This window comes from Trichosurus vulpecula, chromosome 7 (assembly GCF_011100635.1).
Source record: "Trichosurus vulpecula isolate mTriVul1 chromosome 7, mTriVul1.pri, whole genome shotgun sequence".
Taxonomy (NCBI): Eukaryota; Metazoa; Chordata; class Mammalia; order Diprotodontia; family Phalangeridae; genus Trichosurus; species Trichosurus vulpecula.
Genome location: NC_050579.1, coordinates 48704978 through 48726106, shown reverse-complemented (window position 1 = coordinate 48726106; position 21129 = coordinate 48704978). Strand labels below are relative to the sequence as shown.

General features: G+C 42.6%; 1 protein-coding gene across 4 annotated transcripts in view; it reads left to right on the top strand.

The window, feature by feature from the left end:
- Window positions 1–21129, top strand: part of LOC118856190 (myomegalin-like) — a 273345-nt gene that overhangs the window by 63303 nt on the left and 188913 nt on the right. For all 4 annotated transcript variants that reach the window (XR_005010844.1, XR_005010845.1, XM_036766329.1 and 1 more), the window contains exon 3: window positions 4288–4439. Coding sequence is in view for 2 of the 4 variants with exons in the window: in XM_036766329.1 (XP_036622224.1) it covers window positions 4288–4439 (152 nt within the window). In the remaining 2 variants the exon portion in view is untranslated. The remainder of the gene's footprint in view (window positions 1–4287; window positions 4440–21129) is intronic.

Sequence of the window (21129 nt, the reverse complement as noted above, 5' to 3'; positions counted from 1 at the left end):
CTAATAAGTTAAGTGACTCATTTAGAGTCAGAGCATGAGGGGAGTAGCTAAGGCAGGATGCAAACCTGGGTTTTCCGACCCCAAATAGATGACTGTCTTTGCCAGACCCTGGTGGCTCTTAGAAATAGCTCACTTTATAAAATGCTTTATGTTTTTAAAATGTTCTTACTGATGTTGTCTCATTTGAGCTCCATAATAGCTCTGTTAGGTAGGTAGTACAAATAATATTCTCATTTTACATATGAAGCCACTGAGGCGCAGAATCCTGCAGAGTCCTGCAGCTATAAATGAGAGTTCTGGGCCTCAGACCTAAGTCATTTGACTTCAAATCCATTGTATTCTCCACTATAGTAGGCTTTCTATCATTTGTTGAATGAATGGATGTCTCTTCCTCATTTGGGAGGAAAAATAGAGAATTGATGAGAATGCAAAGTATTATTTGTCCCATCAGGCTTTCCTTGGTGTCTTTGGTATTCATCTGATTTTGATTGAATTATGGTGAGGCAGACTTGCAATTTATTAGCGGTTGATTTTTGAGCTGTATTTGCTTCTTTGAGAATTTGTGTTCATAGCAAAGGCTCTTGATTCATGCCTACAAAAAAAAGGAGATTCGATTTAACAGATAATTTAGGCCTACTATGTCTGGGGCAGCTAAGTGGTACGGTGGGTAGAGTACCAGGTCTGGAGTCGGGAAGACTCATCTTCCTGAGTTCAAATCTGGCCTCAGACCCTTTGTATCTCTGTGACCTTGGGCAAGTCACTTAACCCCGTTTGCCTCAGTTTCCTCATCTGGAAAATGAGCTAGAGAAGGAAATGGCTAGTCCTTCTAGTATCTTTGCCAAGAAAACCCCAAATGGGGTCATGACAAGTTGGACATGACTGAATCACAAGTGTGGGGGTATTGGCTAAAGCACTGGGGAAGAAAAGACATCCTGCTTTTAAGGTTATTGATTCATTTGGCTTTAAAAATTCTGTTTATCTTTCTCATTTCTTAAAGCCAGAGGGTGTTACATTAGGTCCTTGCCCCCTTTCCCTGTCTCTTTTTCTCTCAGTGAGTGCCCTGTTTCTGTTGAACCCCAGGGAGCAGAGTAGACCTCTTCTCTTGTGGTCACCATCCCTTTAGCTTCTGGCTTTCTGCATGCCCCTGGGGGTCCAGGCTTCTCTGGGTAGAGTTAGTTTTGGCGCAGCTCTGAGCAGTACAAGCCCATGAGGTGTTCTATGTATGTGTGCCCACCTCTCTATCACTCACCCAGTGTGTGGCTCTGAAAAGTGGGACCCTGCCACTTTGGTGCTGGGGAGCGACTCAGTATATGCCAGTGAGTCCTAGACATTCCTTATGCCCCACTTCTCATTCTAAGGGGGAGCACCATAGTATAAATGGATTTTTAACCCACCCTGATCAAATTCTAAAAAAGGAATCCTTCCTTCCCATCTGCCCCCTCTCCTTTCCCCCATTCCTCAATTCTACTCCCTTCTCTATTCTCATCTGAGCCAACCTCCTTGCCCAGTTCCCTCCTGCCAATGTCAATCCAGCAGCAGGTGTTGCATTGATGATGTGAACAGGCTTCAGGCACTTCGGCACCCCCTTCTGGGTGCTTCTTAAAATAGCTTCCCATGCCCAAGCACGTTCTTTATGGCAGTGATTCTGGCTGAGTAACTTCAGGTGAGTCATTTACTTTCCTCATTTGTAAAGTAACAGGGTTGAACAAAATTATCTTTAAAGTTGCTTCCAGCTCTCTCAGGTTGGGATTCAGCTGGAATGAGAAAAGTTGGACAGCCATCAACTTAAAAACGTGTGTGTGTGTGTGTCTGTCTGTCTGTCTGTCTGTCTCTCCCCCATACCATGCCTTCTGCATAAAGTAGGAACTTCCAGATCCTAGCATTCACTTTCCTCCATAATCTGGCTCCAACCCACATTCATAGCCTTATCTCATACTATTCTTTTTGGTATATTCTAAGGCAGGGGTGGGGAACCTGCAGTGCTCCCTCAAGGCCCCATGTGGCCCTCTAGATCCTCGAGTGTGGCCCTTTGAATCCAAAATTCACAGAACAAATCCCCTTAATAAAAGGATTTGTTCTGTAAAACTTGAACTCAGTCAAAAGATCACATGTGGCCTTGAGGCTGCAGGTTCCCCACCCCCACTCTAGGGTCAAACCAAACTCTCTATCCAGTTCCCGTCATATCATCTTCCATCTTCAAGATTTGCTCATGCTGTCCCCATTTCTTGGGATGGACCCTTCACCCCTGCCACTTCTAACTTCTGTTTGATGAAGTCTCATCCCTTTGTGTCCCACCTTGGGTTCCAATTCTTCTGTCCACTGCCATGGAATCCTTCTTCTCTCTCTCATGGGAAAGTGATCTCTCTCTTCTCAAATTTCTCCTAAGGAGGCAGCTGGGTGGTTTAGTGGGTAGAACACTGAGATTGGAGTCAGGAAGCCCTATGTTCAAATTGGGCTTTAGCCGCTTGCTAGTGGTGTGATCCTGGCAGGGTGAGTCTCTTACCTGCTCTCAGCCTCAGTTTCTTTATCCGTAAAATGAGAATATTAATAGAGCCTGCCTCATAGGGCTGATGTAAGGATCCAGTGAGTTTTGTGAACCTCAAAGTGCTACATAAATGCTAGCGGTTGTGGTTACTGTTTTTGTTATATAATCCTAGTGCTCGTATCTAGGCCTTCTCTTTCTACGTATCCCACTGTTCCTTGTATCATGTTTTTCCACAGAATTATGGAACTGCAGAATGTCAGAGTTACAAGAGACCTCTAGCCCAATCCATACTTAAATTGAATTTCCTTTATAGTGCATCTAACAAGGGCTCATTCAGGCTTTGTTTGAAGACTTTGAAATGAAGGGGATCTCACTACTTCTGGAAATAGTCTATTCCAGTTTGGGATGACTCTGACTGTTAATAAGTTTTTCCTTGTCTCAAACCTGAAGTTCCCTTTCTGCAATTTTGATCTATTGTTGCTAGTTGGGCCCTTTGACATGTACATTTATTCTTCATTATCTCCCTTGTTTGTTACATATCCCAAGCACCTAGCATAGCGCTTTGCTTAATTATTTGCGAAGCACGGTAGATGCTTAATAAGTCTCCTTTTAATTGAATTTTTTGTTGAATTGAGCCCTATTGTTAATGTATCTGTTTATAGTTTGGCTTGCCCCTGTACATTTGGGGCTATCTCCAGTTGTTCTGATTGATATCTGGCCACCGGACTCAGATGGCTCCGGAGGAGAAAGTGAGGCTGGTGACTTTGCACAGCCCTCCTTCACTGAAATCCATGGTCCTCTGAAAACAAAGGACAAACAACGACAGTAATAACCTCCCTAGTAGGAACCTAACCCCAAATTAGCCACCGTTCTTTGGCCAAGACAAAATGACCTGAGGATACTGGTTCAAAAGGGCCGTATCCTTTTGTGCCATGGTTCAAAGATCACTGGCTATCCTTTGACCCAGTAATACCACTACTAGCTCTATACCACAAAGAGATCAAAGAAAGAGGAAAAAGATCCTATATTTACAAAAATGTTTATAGCTCAGTCTTTTTTGGTAGTGGCAAAGGACTAAGGGTCACTAAGGGAGTACCCATCAATTGGGGAAGGACTGAACAAGTTTTGGTATGTAAACAATGACATTGTAAAAACAAATTATTTTGAAATCCTTAGAAACTCTGATCAACCATGATTCCACAGGACTGATGAGAAAGAATGCTACCCACTTATTGACAATCTAAATTTGTAGAATGAGTCACACATTCTTAGACATGGCCATATGGGAATTCATTTGCTTGACTTCTTTCCTTTTTTTCCCTGAGGGAGGGAGGGAAAATAAATGCTTGTTAATTGCAATAAATGACTAAATAAAATAATAAAAATTAAAAAACAAAACAAAGAAAACTTGCTTTGGAATTAGAGGATCAGAGTTTAAACCCTCTCTCTGACACTTAACTGTGTGATCTCAGATAAGTCATTTACCCTCCTTGGGCCCCAATTTCATCATTTGTAAAAAGAGAGGCCTAAACTTGATGCTTGGTCTAGGTCTATGATCCCTCTAAGGAATCATGATGATGCTTTCAGATAGCAGCATTAAAGAGCCTCTGTAGACTGGAAGAAGAGCTATTTGCATGATGTCTTAAGCCATCCCATGTGCTTTGTTCCAAATAGACACATGCTTCAGTGAACTGGAGTTCTGCAGATACCAAAGGGGAAAAAAAGGAGCAAAAAAAAATTAACATAGGCACAGACCACAGACTGCCATTGACCATGCTTCTTTTGCCCTGTTTTCTTGGCAGCTTTTCTCAGTGAAACTAAAGAACGGGGTCCCCCTATGCAATCACACCCCTGGAGAAGTTTTGAGAAGGGTTCCTTTGGGCAGACACATTCCTTAAGAGCATTTGAGAAGGCCCCTTTGGGACAAACACAAGCCCTCAGAGACTTTGAAAAGGTAAGTGTCTGGGGTGGCTATTGCTATTTCTAGAGAAAGTGGTGGTATGATGAGAGAGTATTATCTATAGAATAAACTCCATGGTAAAATCACATAAGGATTAATAATGTCATGATTGGGAGGTTGAGTCCCTAATCTTCTGGCAGATGGTCCAAGAGCTATACACTGGGACCCCTATAGGTTTCTTCTGCTGAACTCAGGCAGGCTCCTAGGTTCATTTCCAGGGAGATTGTAGGCTATCAGTCATATTCCTGGCCTATGCTTGGTTCAGGTTCAGGTTAATCCCAGAGGAGTGAAGCTATTTCATGCCTTAACTCCCTAAGTTTCTTCCCAGGGATCTCCAAAAGTAGCCTAAAATTCCTGTGAGTCCTGAAATCGTACTGCTCCCTGGGCTTGAAGCCATCCTGAACTAGATGTTCCCACAAAAACTCTATGTCCCCTAGTCTCACCATAGACACTAGATCTCAATACCCCGGATTAATAATAATAATAATAATAGCTTACATTTAGATAGTGCATTAGGGTTTGCAAAGTGCTTTACATATCTCAGCTGATGCTCACAACAACCCCAGGAGATAGGTGCTGTTATCTCTGTTTTATAGAAGAGGTAAATATCCTCTGGTACCTCCTGGGGGATGCCCAGAGGTCATTCTATGTGAGGGTACATATAGCCTGAGAGGTTAGGGAATCCCTCAGTCCTAGGTAGGCAAACTCTCCTCCCTCTCCCCTCCCCCTGTATAAATAGCTTCCATTTGAAAGTGGTTCTCAATTAAATAGGGATGGCATGAGTTCTGGCCGAACCACCAAGTCTTGTGATTACATTTGCCTCCCTGTAGGACTTAATTCACACCCTCCCCTCCCTGACATTCTTTGGGGGCCAAGAGTGCTTTTCCATAAAAAATACTTACCTTCTTTCTGTCTCTCTTTCTCTCTCTCTCTCTCTCTCTCTCTCTCTCTCTCTCTCTCTCTCTCTGTCTCTCTCTCTTTTGCTAAACGTTTCTATGGTTACTGCAAGAGCCCTCTGGGAGTTTTTGAGTGGGTTTTAAAGACCAGAAATGCAGGGCTCTGTAAGATCTGTCCGGTGGTAGTGGTGTTGCATTTGGGAGCTTTGTGTTTTGATGGTGAAGGATAAACTGTAGGTTTTAACTGCTAGAGCTTAGAGATCTGAACAGCTGGGTGGCGATGGTGGGTGGCAAACTAGGAACTTTGCCAACATGGCGGACCCTTTCCCTGTTCTTCTTCTCTCTCTCTCCCAGTCTTTGAGATCTGATAAAGTGTGAAGAGAGAAGCTAGGGCTGTATAGAGCTGTTTAACAGCAGTGTCTCAAAACACACAGCCAGCTTTTTGGTCTCTCTTTTGGTAAAGAGGTGTTTGGGAGTGTAGTACCTAGAGCCCCCACCCACCCATGGGGCACCCAGGAGATCTACCCAGAAAAAGATCAAGGGACTCTCTAGGTCCACATTTACTCAATGCCATAGGTCACAAGCCCCCATCATTGTTTTTACTTTTCCTCTAGTCAACAAGAAGACGCAGTCAGCACAAAACAAAGGCATTTCATGAAATAGCATAAAAAGAAAATTTGCAATAAGACACCCACCCCCTCAGTAAAGTTAATGCACTCTGTCCTCCAAATACACATATCGTCTGTGTAGAGAGTAAGCATGTATTGGGATCATTCATGAGGGAGAGCAGGCCTAGGAACACAAGTGGCCAGGGCAAATTATGTGGAAGGACTTTTCACCCCTTTGACACTTGGTATGTGGGAAACCAGTGATATATTCTGGTGAAATCATCATTCCACTATCAGCAATCTTACTCCCCAGTGAATAGGGTATCTCTGCCTCTCTCCTGGGTGTGCTGCTTCTCTGATCTTGTGGTGACTGCTGGGAACGTGGTCTCAGCTGAAGGCTACTCTGGTGACTGCTGGAGACGTAGTCTCTGCTGAGCAGAGAACAAAGCCTTGTTACAAATAACTATCCATTTTAGAGCTATATATTCCCCAAGACTTCTTTGGTTTAGCATGCAAATGAATAAAAGTCAAAATACAAGTTAAGACATCCAAGTCATTGTTCTTTTTCACCTAGACCTCATTTTTGGCTTTAGTATGCCTAACTGTCAGCAGCAAAACCTTAGAGCCTTGATACTGTATTTTGCCTAGTGAAAAAAAACTCTCTGTCTCCCTGCTGAAATGCAGGAAGCTCATAGAATAAAAAGTTTTGAAACTCACCCTGGACTAGTGACAAGATAAAATGAAGAGAGAGAAGGAAAAGCATCATCCTTTAAGGGTGGGATCTGTGTACTCTCTGGGTAAGCATATGCTTAGCTCCTGCTCTAATATCTCATTCTATCTTGTAGAATTTAGATCAAGAATCAGCTACCTTTTAGAAGGGGGCTGCCAAGTTGTTGGCTCCATCCTTCCAGAGCACAGAGCCTATTTTCTACTCATTGGTGTTCATTGTCCCCTTGGTCTGGGGAGCCAATGCCGGGGAGCCAAGATCGAGAAGCAAAGAGGTGGCCAAGATGATTGGCCCAAATGATAAAATAAAATCTGCATTAACAGAGCATGTGTTTCAATAGTGAGCGGCATCGTGGCATAGGGAAAAGAGGATCGGCCTCAGAGGCAGGAAGATCTGAATTCGAGTCCTGCCCCTGACACATACTGGTCATGTGACCTTGGACAAGGAGCATAAGTTCTCAGTGCCACAGTCAGCTCTCTACTATTGTAAGTTGCTGATCTATGTTGGTACTGGGAGTTTTCTCTGAAGGCATTCCCTAAGCTAGTAAAATCTCAGATCTGGTTAAAAGGTATTTCAGTGATTCACTTCATCAGAAACTTCATTTACACATACAGTTATCCCTTCTGCACTGCAATTTTCCCTATCATGTTTTTGATATATTGTGGGTAGGCATAAGAAATTAAAGGGGAATTTGTGGGGAGTTTTGTGGAAGCCACAGATGACACACAAAGGCCAACAGATGACGCAGAAAAAGTTTAGAAACTCAGAAATGCATAAAATATATGTATAGTATTGTATAATATTCAATACATTTTTCCTGTGATACCATAATAATTCAAACTTCTTCTCTGGTACAAAGGGAGAGCCAAAAAATTTTATGTAGGTTTTCCAGAGTGTGGGGATGACATGGCCCTAACCCTCCACCATGTAGAAGGGATAACTATATAGAAGCAGTTGCTGTTAAACTAAATTAAAACAAACAAACAAACTCAACCCTTAGTACTTTCTGTTTGTTGCTCACATCTCAGCCTCAGATATCCCTAAGCACATTCTCCAGTGTCCCGATGGGGCCAGTTCATGGTACCTGGATTGTCCCTATCTATACCCCCTCCTTAGCATCCCCCAGGTAGGGTGAGGAAGGAGCACAATATGACAAGTGTGTTGGCCTCCAGAAGGGACGGGAACAGGCTGCTTCCTGGGCAGAATTTCAAAGGAGATGGGCATGTTTATGTATGTACATGTGAGCCTTCAAAGTTTCCTTCCTAAATTCTCTCTGTGCCCACATGCTTACATCTTACACTCACCTGTTCCCTAAATAGGCCACATTTGTAAGTATTCTGTACAGTTCTGCTTGCATTTTAAGAAGAATTATGGCAGAATGGAGTGCCCAGAGGAGGGCAGTGATTATGGTGAAGGGCCTTCACATCATGGTGTATGAAGATTGGTTGAAGCAACTGGAGGTTGTTAGTCTGGAGAAGAGGCCATTTGGGAGCACCATGCTAGCTGCATATGTTGGGGGGGGCTGTCACATGAGAAAGTGATATCTTGTTCTTCTTGGTCCCAGGACACAGAACCAGGAGCAACGGTTGGAAATGGAAAAGAGGCAGATTTTTGTTTGGGAATCATAGGATCATCACTCTACAGTTAGAAGTTAGATACAGTTAAGATACCTTAGAGGGTATCTAACCCAAGCCCCCCATTTTACGAAGGAGGAAATTGAATTCAATCAAATGTTTATTAAGCATTTGCTGTAGCATACAAAATTTTTAAAAAGAAAAGAAATCATTCCTGCCCTCTAGGAATTTATACTCTTTTGGGGAAAACAATAAATATGTAGATAAATCAATACAAAATATGAACAAAGTAAGTTTTAGGGGAGGGGGACAGGCACAAGCAACTGAAGAGGAGGAGGTTGAGGGAGGAACAGCAAGGCCCCCTGTAGAAGATGGAACTTTTGAACTGAATCTTGAAGGAACAAGGGAGTCTGAAAGCAGAAGTGAGTAGGAAGGGTTCCAGGTGTAGAGAACAGTCTGTGGAGGTGTGGAGATGGTAGATGGAATTTCAAGTATGGGGAACAAGAATTAGGCCAGCGTGGGTCAAGGGGACTGCTATAGTGCACCATATGGCACCAAGGGCGCCATAGTGCATAGAGCACCAGCCCTAGAGTCAGGAAGACTCCTCTTCCTGAGTTCAAATCCAGCCCCAAACACTTACTAGCTGTGTGACCCTGGGCAAGTCACTTAACTCTGTTTGCCTCGGTTTCCTCATCTGTAAAATGAACTGGAGAAGGAAATGGTAAACCATTCCAGTATATTTGTCAATGAAGCCCCCAAAAGGTGTCATGAAGAGCCAGACATGACTGAAATAACTGGACAACAAAAGTGTAGGTCAGAGAGTCACGAAAAGAAGCAATGTGAAAACAATTTAGAAAGATACACAGGAATCATATTGTGAAGGGTTTTACATGCATACTTGTGTTTGGATTTTATCGTAGGAAGGATTGAGAGCAGCTTTGTGAACAGAGGAGTGGCAGGCAGGCAAAGATCTGTGCTTTAGGAATAATTTTGCAGCTGTGTGGAGGAGGGCTCCAAGAGGAGGAAGGATGGAGAGTGGTAGACTAATTAGATGCCTCCAGCCATAGGACGGTGAGAGATGATGAAGGGCACAGGTAGGGTAGTTATGAGAGGAAAGATGGGAGTGGATCTGGGAGATCCTGTGAAGGTAGAATCAGTAATATTTGGCTACCGATTGACCAGGAGGCTGAGGAAGCCTAAAGAGATAGAGAGGATTCCAAGTGAATATCGGTGACTAGGAAGGTGGGTGGTGCCAGTGAGGAAAAGAGGTGGAATGTAAAGTGGAGGGAGGAAGATAACGAGTCTATGGGAGACTTGAGGCAATGGTTATAGACAGCTTTTTCTATGAATTTGGAAAGGAAAGGCAGGAGAAATATAGGCTGGTAGCTTGTAGGGACGGCAAGGTCAAGAGAGGATTTTATAGTTGTTTGGTTGTTTTCAGTCACATCCAACTTTTTGTGACCCCATTTGGGGTTTTCTTGGCAGAGATACTGGAGTGGTTTGCCATTTCCTTCTCTAGCTCATTTTACAGATGACATAACTGAGGCAAACAGGGTGAAGTGACATGCCCAGGGTCACACAGCTAGTAAGTGTTTGGGGCTGGATTTGAACTCAGAAAGAGGAGTCTTCCTGGCTCCAAGCCCAGTGCTCTATGCACTATGGTGCCACCTACATAATGGACCCCTGTCCTCACAATTCCTTGAACTCTTCCATTATCATTGTATGTTCAGTTGCTAATTCGACCATCCACTGGAGTGTTTCACCATTACTGACGGCCATCAAGGTCCTGAACTCTGGAATTTGCCTCTTTAACAACTGACTCTCATTTCTCGCTCTCTTTCTCTCCTTTACTCCTCCTACACAGCTGTTCTTCATCCTTTCAGTGAAAATTTGATACTCTTCAGGGGCAGGAAACCTGTGGCCTTGAGGCTATGTGTGGCCCTTTGACTGAATCCAAACTTCACAGAACAAATCCCCTTAGTCAAAGGATTTGTTCTGTAAAACTTGGACTCAGTCAAAATGCTGCACCCAAGGACCTAGAAGGCTATATGTGGCCTAGAGGCTGCAGGTTCCCCACCGCTGCTCTCAACTATCCTCCTTTGTCTTGATCCACAATAAATCTTTAAGTATCTGTCAGATTAATTGTATTGTATGTTTTATACATTTCAACCCTAACTTCGATTTATGTGGGCTCATTGTTCTTACAACTTGGTCATCAATCAAAAACTTAGAACAAATTAGAGGGACTATTTAACTAGGTTATTAAATAAGGGAAGGGGTGAGGTTACTGGAGGAAAGTGCTAAGTGCACCAGAAAGTATAAAATATACATTCTAGATGTGGCTAATATGGGAATATGTCTAGCAAGACTTTACATGTATAATGGGTATCATATTGCTTGCCTTCTCAATGGGCGGGGGGAGGCATTGGAGGGAGGGAGAGAATTTGGAACACAAAATTTTAAAAAAATTAACAATAAAATATTCATGGTGGGATTATTGTTAGTACCATAGGATCAAAAAGGTAAAGACAACGAGTCAGTCAGCAAGGGTTTATTGAGCAGTTACTATTCATTAGGCCCTATGCTAAGTGCTGGGAATCCAAATACAATAATAATAATAATAAATATTATTATTAGCATTTAAATAGCACTTACTATGTACTTACCAGGAACTAGGCTAAAAACTTTATAAATTTTAAAGAGAGCCCCTATTCTCCAAGAGCTCCCATTCTGACATGGGGGTGGGGAGACACTCAAAGGTATTCATTTTACAGATGAGGAAACTGAGGCAAACAAGGTGGTTGTTGTTCATCCTTCATTCTTGAAGAGGACCAATGAAATCAGGAGGGTGATGTCTTAACTTGCAAGTGAATTGAATTTAAGTGAGGCAGAGTTTTGCAAAGTCATCAGCCTCACTGGAGGCATTGTAGAGGATGTCTGGAGGGCATCCTCCTGAAATTTAGGTTCTAGGAGGAGCTATGCAGAGGCTGAGGCCTCAAGGGTAGAGGGTACTCCCAGCGGGTGAATTCCAAGGCTTGGAGCTAGCTTCCAGGCTGAATAGATGTCTGAGCATGATAGAGGAAACCCAAAATGCAACTTAGAGAGGAGGGAGGTAGAAGCAAAGTAGGAGATGACTGGACCCATGGGAAGAGTGGGGACCTCTAAGAGATCTGTCCTAAGGGATGATGAGTTCCAGAGCCAAGAAAGTACCACTAATTCCTACAGAGAATAGTGTGATTTCAGAGATTCTCCTGTCCCCCTCCCTTCCAAATTCTCTGAACTGATTGTCCGGAAATTCAAGGGGCAAAGACTCTGATTCCACAATTAAAGATAAAAGCCTTAAAATGTAAGTGCTGATTAACCCATCTGACTGAGTGCTTCATAATGAATTATAAATCAATCAGGAAATCTAAGTATAAATGTAAATGATTCATGTATAAGCCTTCCTAGTCCTAAGAGATGCTGAAGACAAGAGAAAGATATTGGGCATCTGACAAAAGGGGTAGTACTGAGTGGGGAGAAAGGGCAGGGTAAGAAGGCATCAAGGATGAGAACTGTAACTGGGCCAAATGCATCCTGAGGAAAATTCAGTTGAGAGGAGAGGTGATGGGTGAGGATGGTCAGGCCCTGGGTGTGGATGAGGGCTGCTTAGCTGTGGCCCAGAGAATAATCCAGAATAAATTGTCCTTGTTTGTCCTTCATTCTGGAAGAGGACCATGACATCAGGAAGATGATGCCGTGACTTGCAAGTGAATTGGATTTCAGTGAGGGAGGGCTGTGCAAGGTCACTAGCCTCACTTTCTCCTCCCGAGCCATCTGGGTCCAGTGGCCAGATATCCATCAGGACAACTGGAGATGGCTGCTGCCAAAATAAGTGCAGTGGGAGGGGAGGAGAATATGTTGGCTCTGAGGATTGTCTCACAGAGGGTGAAACCCAGAAAGGAAGACGACTTGAGGAGAAGGGGGTCATGATTGGTGCATCCAGAGGTCATGAAGATTTCCCTTCCACTGTTTAGATCAGCACCTTGGGACACAGTCCTGATTAACCCATGCTAATCACATCTTTGCCAAGGACAGAAGATAAATTTTGAGGACTTTACAATTTTGACTAGGCTTGTTCATATTTGTTTTCTTTTTCAAATTTTCACTCATATCTTTTATTTTTACTTCACCTTCATTTCCTAATATTTCTTTCCCCTTTTCCTTCCCCAGAGAATTATTATTAAAGCAAAGATCAGAAAAGAAAGAAAAAAGAAAAAAAATAAAATTTCAAAAACTCGCCAATCCCTTATTCAAGATTTATACTATACAAAGTGCTCCACTTCCATGGACCCCCACCTACAAAGAGGGAGTAAGCGACGTGCATTTTCTCCTTTCTCCTTTGAGGCCTATCATTATTATTACATAGCATTTGTTTTTCTGTTGTAGTTCTTTCCATTTACAATGTTGTAGTTACTATTCATGTTGTTTTCTAGTTCTGCTTACTTCATTTTGTATCAGTTCATATGTCTTCCCCTGATTTTCTGTAGTCTTCATATTCAGTGTTTCAGGTCATATATACACCTAGCTGATAAGGGACAAATAAAAGCAGTTTGGTTTTTAACACCATTTACTTGGTAATAAGAAAACGTTATTCTCATAGGATTAATGAATCTCTGTAATATAACTGCTCAAAGCACTGGGCAAATGATGGGGAACCTGCGGCCTCAAGGTCACATGTGGCCTTTAGGTCCTTGGGTGCAGACTTTTGACTGAGTTCAAGCTTTACAGAACAAATCCTTTTATTAAAGGAATTCATTTGTTCTGTGAAGTTTGGATTCAGTCAACAGGCTGCACTTGAGGACCCAGAGGGCTACATGTGGCCTTGACACTGCAGGTTACCCACCCCTGCCTCACCTATTGAAGGCAAGGTTAGGAGTTGACTTGGGGTGGGAGGAGTGTTTGTACTTGATGCATTCCAGAGTCACAAATAACAACCCTGAACCTTGCTTGTGTGTTGTGAATGTGGTTTTGGTTGCATATGCACAAGTCATGGAAAGAGAATGTGGATGACTTGGCCTCATGTACAAGGTCTCCTGAAGATGAGTCAGTGACTTCATCTTTATAGAGAAAGAATCCCTCAGGGAAAGAAAGGAAAGGAAAATACTCTAAGATCACTGACAAAAATTAGTATTGAAAAGAGGTTGGGTGGGGGAGGAAAAAAAAGAACTAAGCCTTTGTAACCAACATTTGTTGGTGGTATGTATGGAAAAGTGGAGGAGAAGGGTACCTAGTACAATGCAGGTACAGTTGCTGTGAAGCCAAGAGTTGTAGGTTTAGCACTTGAAAACCAGCTCAAAGGGACTGTATAGATGATTTCTGGTCCAAGAGGGTAGAGGAACTGACATGGTGACTCAGTTGAATAGGAGAATAGGGCTCAACATAGAGCAAGGGTAGGAATAGCCCTTGGAGCAAGGGAAAGAGAGGGGAAGCAAGGCTCCGAAGTCTAGCTTGCCAGAGGCTCATTGCAGAAATCTTTATGATTCATCACATGGTGACAACTGGCCTAGTCTTCTGAGAAGTGCTGCCTTCCAGCTTGTTGGATCGCCTGGTATGGAATGAATTCAATACAGTGTTCAAGTCAGGTCAAATCAAGAAGCATTTATTAAGGACCTAGTATATACCATATGCTAGGCACTGTACTAAGTGCTAAGAGTACGAAGAAAGACAAAAATACTACCTGTCCTTAAGGAGGTTACATTCTAATAGGGGATACCACATGCAAACAGCTAGATATATACAGGAAAAATTGGAGGTAGTCTCTTAAGAGGGACCAGGAAGGTCTGAGATTTTAGCTGAAACTTGAAGGAAACTGGTGAAGACAAGGAGAGAGATCATCTCGGTCATGGGGGATAGAGAAAATGCGTGGAGTTGGGAGAAAGAATGTCTTGTGGGAGAAACATAAAGAAAGCCAATGTATCTGGATTGTAGAGTATGTGGAAAGGAGAAAGGTATAAGAAGACTGCAAAGGTAGGAAGAGATCCAGTAAGGAAGGGCTTTAAAAGTCAAACAGGATTGAGATAACAAATGAACACCCTCTCGGGTCACTTCCAACTCTGAGCCCTCTGAAGGCAATGTGTTATGTGTCTTACAGATTAGGGAATTGCTGGTGGACTGTGATTAGTGGGGAGGCACATCAGAATGATTCCTTTCCGAGCTAGCTGAACGTGATTATCATTAGTGATGATAGCAATAAATCACATTTTTTTGGCTTTTAAGGCCTTTATCGTAGTATTTAAGATTTATTAAGTGCTTACTTTCCTAGCGAAGCACTTGATGGGAATGATGTTACTTTATAGATGAAGAAAGTGAGACTCAGTTATCTGGCACAGTGAGTAGAGCACCAGATCTGGAGACAGGAAGACTTGAGTTCAAATCTGGCCTCAGACACTTACTAGCTGTGTGACCCTGGGCAAGTCACTTCACTCTGTTCGCCTCTGTTTCCTCATCTGTAAAATGAGCTGGAAAAGGAAATGGGAAACCACTCCAGTATTTTTGCCAAGAAAACCCCAGATGGGATCATGAAGAGTTGGACATGACCGAAACAACTGAACAACAACACCGAGACTCAGATTGTGACTTGCCTATGGTCACACAACTAATAAATGACAGAATTGGGATGGTAACCTAGGTCTTCTGGATCAAATGACAGTTTTTTCCCCCACTGTGACACTGCAGGTAGCTGGGTGTAATAGAGGACAGAGGACTGGATCTGCAGTCAGGAAGACTTGAGTTCAAAGGTGGCCTTAGACATTGACTGGCTGTTTGACTTTGGGAAAATCATTTAACCTCTGTTGGCCTCAGTTTCCTCATCTGTAAAACAGGGATAATAATAGTGCCTATTTACCAGGGCAAGTTTATTGTGAGGATAAGATCAATGAGATGCTCTATAAAGTGCTTTGCATGGTGCCTAGCATGTAGTGAGTGTCATATAAAAGCTAGGTGGGCACATAATAGGTGGCATATAAATGCTAGCTTTTATTATTATTATTATCATTATTATTCGGAGAAACAACAAACCAACGTTTGTGATGTAAGAGAAAGGTAGTGTGGTCCAGTGGAAAGCGTCCTGGAATTACAGTGAGGAGAGGGCATGCATTGGAGTCCTGGCCCTAGAAGACACTAATCTGGCTTCAGTTTCCTCATACATGTAAATAGCTGGAGGATCTTAAGGTCCCTTCCAGTTCTAGCATTCTGTGATTCTAAATAAATAACAGCCCAATAGAACAGAAGAAAAGATGTGTTAAGGAAAGTAATAAGTATGTGTAGTGGCAACCACACTGGCACAGGCAGGATGGGTGCTAGCACAGGTTCTTAGATCTGCTTTACTAAGGAAAGACAGCTGTTTCAAGGGTCAACAATATTTTTTAATCACATAACATGCAAACACAGGAAATACAGAAAAGAGAAGTAAAGACCAACAGACAGGGCTCTACTGCCTGAATCAAAGCTTTCCATCCACCGCTGAATCGAGAGAGTCTTTACCTCTGAAGAATTGGAGAGCTCTGAACATATGGCCACTCAGAGTCCCCACCAGGGAATCACAACATCTTTCTCATAAGAGAGCCCCCAAAGCAAAAGTTCATCTTTCACAATATATACTCTTTCAGCTGATAGGCTCAGAGCCAGAAGGCATCACAACCAGACTCATTGCCTAATTAGCCTATTAACAAAAGGTGTGGAAGCCTTCCTATAAGCAAGCTTCCCTTAATGGGCTCCGCATGAAGCCTATTAATGGGCAGGGAGTATGTCATCCATTACCAAATGAATGGTTCAGGAAATGAGGACTACTATAGTTTCAGGGGCAGCTGAGTGTACCATGAGTTTGTGCCTTCTTGAAAGGTTTCATGGTGAAAGAAAGATGCAAACTGGCTCTTGAAAATGGATTAAGGGGCAGCTAGGTGGCAAGTGAATAGAGCACCAGCCCTGCAGTCAGGAGGACCTGAATTCAAATCCAGCCTCAGACACTTGACATGAACTAGCTGTGTGACCTTGGGCAAGTCATTTAACCCCAATTGCCTGGCTCTCCCCCCTCCAAAAAAATAAAAAGAAAAGAAAATGGATTGAATTTTGATAGATAGAGAGAAAGATGGGTGTTCCGAGCTAGGAAAATGAGACAAAGCATGGATGTAGGAAAGCAAAAGATATGTTGTAGGATCTGTGAGTAGAATAATGTTTTCAAATTAGAGGGAAGGGATGGGTGGGTGGGGTTCGAGGAGATATACACTTCAGCTATGACAATGGGATCATAATAATGTTTATGTAAAATCTTAAAGTTTGCAAAGTGCCTCATATCTATAATTTCATGTGAGTCTCATAACATCCTTGTGCCATAGGTATTAAAGTTATCAATATCCTCATTTTACACATGAGGGAAACAAAACTCAGAGTAGTTAAGTGACAAACCAAAATCTTAGAGGCAGAATTTGAACTCAGACCTCCTTCTTGCTATACCCAGCACTCGGTCCATTGCTCCAGGCTGTCAGTCTCATTCACTGTAGACCTCAGAGGGCTTAAACCCATAAGGAACCTGAGATGTCCTTTGAGGTCACTAGTCTAATCCCCTCATTTTATAGATGAGGGCCTCTAGGTAAGGAAGGGTTAAATTATCTGCCCAAAGTCATATAGCAGATAACAGAGCAAAGATTTGACTCCAAGTCCTCTGACCTCAGATAACCTTTAAGCTCCCTTCCAGCTTAGAAATTCTGATTCTGTGACTGGCAAAAGGTTCCAGAACATAAATGCATAGTGACAGAGAAAGCTGGAAAGGTGAGTTGCCATTATACTGTGAAAGACCTTGAATGCCAGGCTAAGGAGCTAAACTTTCTCTTTTAGGCAACAGGGAATCACTGGAGGTTTTTGTGCATAAATAAATCGTTATTTAAGGATAATTAACCCAGCAGAGGTATTCAGAACAAACTTTAGAGGGAATAAATATTTATTGAATTAAAATAAAGAAATCAGACGTAGAATAAATATTTATTGAATTAAAATAAAGAACTCAGACATAGATGGACAGGCAATGAAACAATAAAACCCTAGAATAGGACAGTGTTTCTGGGAATGGAACAGAAGGGACACATGGAGACAAGAAACACCTTGAAGAAAGAATTATCAGGGCTTGGTGACTAGATAGGGCTGGGGGGTGGTGAGGGAGAAATAGGAGTCAAAGGTGACTCATAAGTTTCAAGCCTGTGTGACTGGGCGGATGACAGTATAATTAATAGCTATAGGGTAGTCAGGAAGGAAAGCTAGCTCAGTGGGTGGTGGGAGATATGGGACTGGAGCTAGAGAAAAAAGTCAGGGCTTCAGATCTGAGAATAATCCACATAAATGTGATCACGGGTGGCTCCCTATGGTCTCTAGCATCAAATACGAACACCTCTGTGTGGCATTTAAAACCCGTCACACAATCTGGCTCCAACCTGTTTTTCTATCTATCTATCTACCTATCTATCTATCTATCTATATATATATATATATATATATATATATATATATATGTATATATATATATATACATATATATACATATCTGTCTGTCTCTGTATCTGTCTATCCTTCTGTCTGTATCTGTCTGTCTGTCTGTCTCTGTATCTATCTATCCTTCTATCTGTCTCTATCTGTCTGTCTCTGTATCTATCTATATATCTGTCTGTCTCTGTATCTGTCTATCCTTCTGTCTGTCTCTATATCTGTCTGTGTATCTATATGTCTCTATCTATCCGTCTATCCTATCTATCTGTCTGTGTATCTATATCTATCTGTCTCTCTCTCTCTCTCCATCCATCCATCCTTCCATCTGTCTGTCTATGCTCTAGCCAAATTGGCCTTCCTGTAACTCATGACATCTCCTCTCTTGCCCCTGCCTTTGTATAAGCTCTTCTCCCACTGCTGGAATGTACTTCCTCCTCCTCCTCTTCTCTCCTTAGAATCTTTAGTTTCCTTCAGAGCTCAGCTCAAGTGTCCTCTCCTACAAGCCTTTCCTGATTCTCCCCTTCCCCCTCCCCACTTGTTCCCCAATGCAGGGACTGTATCATTTTTGTTGTTTGTCTATCCAGCATCTAGCATAGGGTGTGGCATACAGTAGGCACTTGATAAATGCTGGTTGTTTGATTGGTAAGATCAGAAGGGACAGTGGAGAGAGTGAAGAGTAGAGGGGCAAGGACTGAAGAGACAGCAAGCAGCAAGCATTTGTTAAGCACTCACTATGTGCCAAGCACAGTGCTAAGTGTTAGAGATATACATGCAAGAAGAAAGAAAGCTAGTCCCTGTCCTCGAGGAGCTTACACTCCAATGGGGGAAGACAACACACAAAAGGGAGCTGAAAGGGGGATGGAGGTGGGGGAAAAGGTACCCAGTGGGCATGATGTCAGAGTCAGGGAAAGGGAGAAACAAAGCCTCAAGGGGAATGAAGAATGGCAACTCTAGGTCCCTCTCAAAATGGAAGCCATGGGTAGGTGGAACTCACCAATGAGAAAGGGAGGTCAGTGTGATAGAGGGCTTTTCCAGCGTGAGAAGGATGCAGAGATCGATGGATGTTCTGGAATGAGGAGGCCCCAAGTGCTGAGGCAGTTGAGGTATAGTAGCAGAGTCCATAAAGTCAGAAGCATACCCAGGAGAGAAATGACCATTGGATTATATCTTCCTTTGGTGAGTTGGGAAGAGAGAGGAGACAGAGAAGAAGCAGTCAGAGTGGTAGGAAAGGAAGAGTCTTATCTTATCTCAAAAGCCAGAGAAGAAGAATTACAGAAGGCATTTTGAAGAAGGCCTAATGGAGAAAGCTCCTAAACAGTGCCTAATGCTACAGGAGAAGAGGAGCATGGGGCTTTTGGTGTCAGACTGAAAGGCCCCATGAGGGTGCTGGTGTGAGTGTGTGTGTGTGTGTGTGTGTGTGTGTGTGTGTATGAGAGAGACAGAGAGACAGAGACAGACAAAGAGAGGGGTGGGGTGGGGATGGGGGAGCTTTCTCTTTATATCACCTCTCTCTTTAGCAACCTTGGTTTCCTCTCACTGTCCCCTGAATGTATCATTTGTTTTCCTACCTTTGAGATTCCCCCAACCTGGAATGCACACACTTTTTCCTGCCTACCTTCATGCCTCTACCTCCCCCACAATGTCTCCTTTATCCAGAAACCTCCAGCAAAGACAGCTGCAAGTACATGCTATTTATAGCCAGAAGCTGGGCTTACTCTGGCAGTCTGAGTCCAACCACAGTGAGTCAGCCTGTTGGGGGCCTAACCCCTGGCAAACTTTTCTACTTGGACTATGGTTTAATTGTATTTCTTTGGAAATGTTACCATTAGAAGTGTTTTCTCCACCTCACCCGCTCTTGTGGAAATTTCAGAAATTCCAGGGACTATTTTTCCGTGCTATATCAAGTTGGGGGCTCTATGTTTTCCCAGAGTGTCTCTTGAATCAGTCATAAGAAAAATTTCCAGGCATGATTTCAGAAGAAAACAATTTGTATGTCCAAATCACAAAGGCCCAAATGTCTCATTCCCCTCAGATTCTCACATTCAGAAAGTCAGTCAGTAACCAATGCTCCAAGGAACCATCATTTAGTCATTGGGTGTGTTCCCTCTTTTGATTCAGATCAGAAGCCCTCTGTGACACAGTTAATGGTGTTTAAGAGTTTCTAAGGCTGAAAATTTAGTCATCCTCTGGCCAGCCTAGTGGGGAGTCTCCTCAAAGTGAACTAGGCTAGTCCTTGGACAATAGACATACAGTTTGGCAGATCCATATATCCTCAAAGGCTTTCCAGTATGGTAGGACTTTGCAGAACTTGCCCTCCATTGGCATGCTCCAGGTTCACTGACATATAATGATGAGGCATCAGAGGAAACTTTTAGTGGAGGTAATAACCAGTAGGGGAGATTGAACCCTGAGCATGGAAGTAGAGTAGTTTTTTCTTTTCAAATGTAAAAAACTGGGGGCTTGTCACACATTCCTCAAATCATCTCCAAGGCTTCTTGAGAGTCCCATTTATAGCTGCAACTCTGGATCCAAAGGCCTCCAGATTAGAAAAATCAAGCAATTCTTGTAGATTTTTAAAATAACCTCTGTGTATTGAGTTTTCCATTAAGGAGAGCTTTTAATTTCAAATCAAATCAACAGATATTTGTGTTCCAATTTATTCCGTGTGTAGCACATGGCCTGTGAGGAGTTCTCAAACAAACAAGTCAGAGACCCAGGCCTCAAGGAATTTACGTGGTTGAGCATAGGAAAGACAAGAAACCTAAGAAACAGTGACTAATCGGAAAAAAATTTCAGTTCTGAAGACGGGGGCAACAGAAGAGATGTTACAAGGTAACTGGTTACCAAATGAATGCTATACACTATAAATCCTCTAAGATAATTGAGGATAGAAAGGACACATCAGCTAGGTATGGCTAGGTAAGTCCTGAGGAGGTGGGCTTTAAATTTGAAGGCTTCATAACATATACTTTTAAAAAATTATAAATTAACCAGTGTCTAGAGAGACAGACAAATGCACAAAATAATTAGTAAAATTCTAAATGTAACTGTATCATCTAACCAACATTTTTACAAGAAAAATTTACACAATAAAAACCAATACCAACTTCTTTATGCCCAATCTCCTGTGTTTTCCCCTAAATTGTTATTGTTCAGTCATTTCAGTTGTGTCCAGCTCTTCATGACCCCATTTAGGGTTTTCTTGGCAAAGATATTGGAGTGCTTTGCCATTTCCTTCTCCAACTCAATTGACAGATGAGGAAACTGAGGCAAGCAGGGTTAAGTGATTTGCCCAGGATCACATAGCTAGTAAGTGTCTGAGGCCAGATTCGAACTCAGGAAGAGGAGTCTTCTCGATTCCAC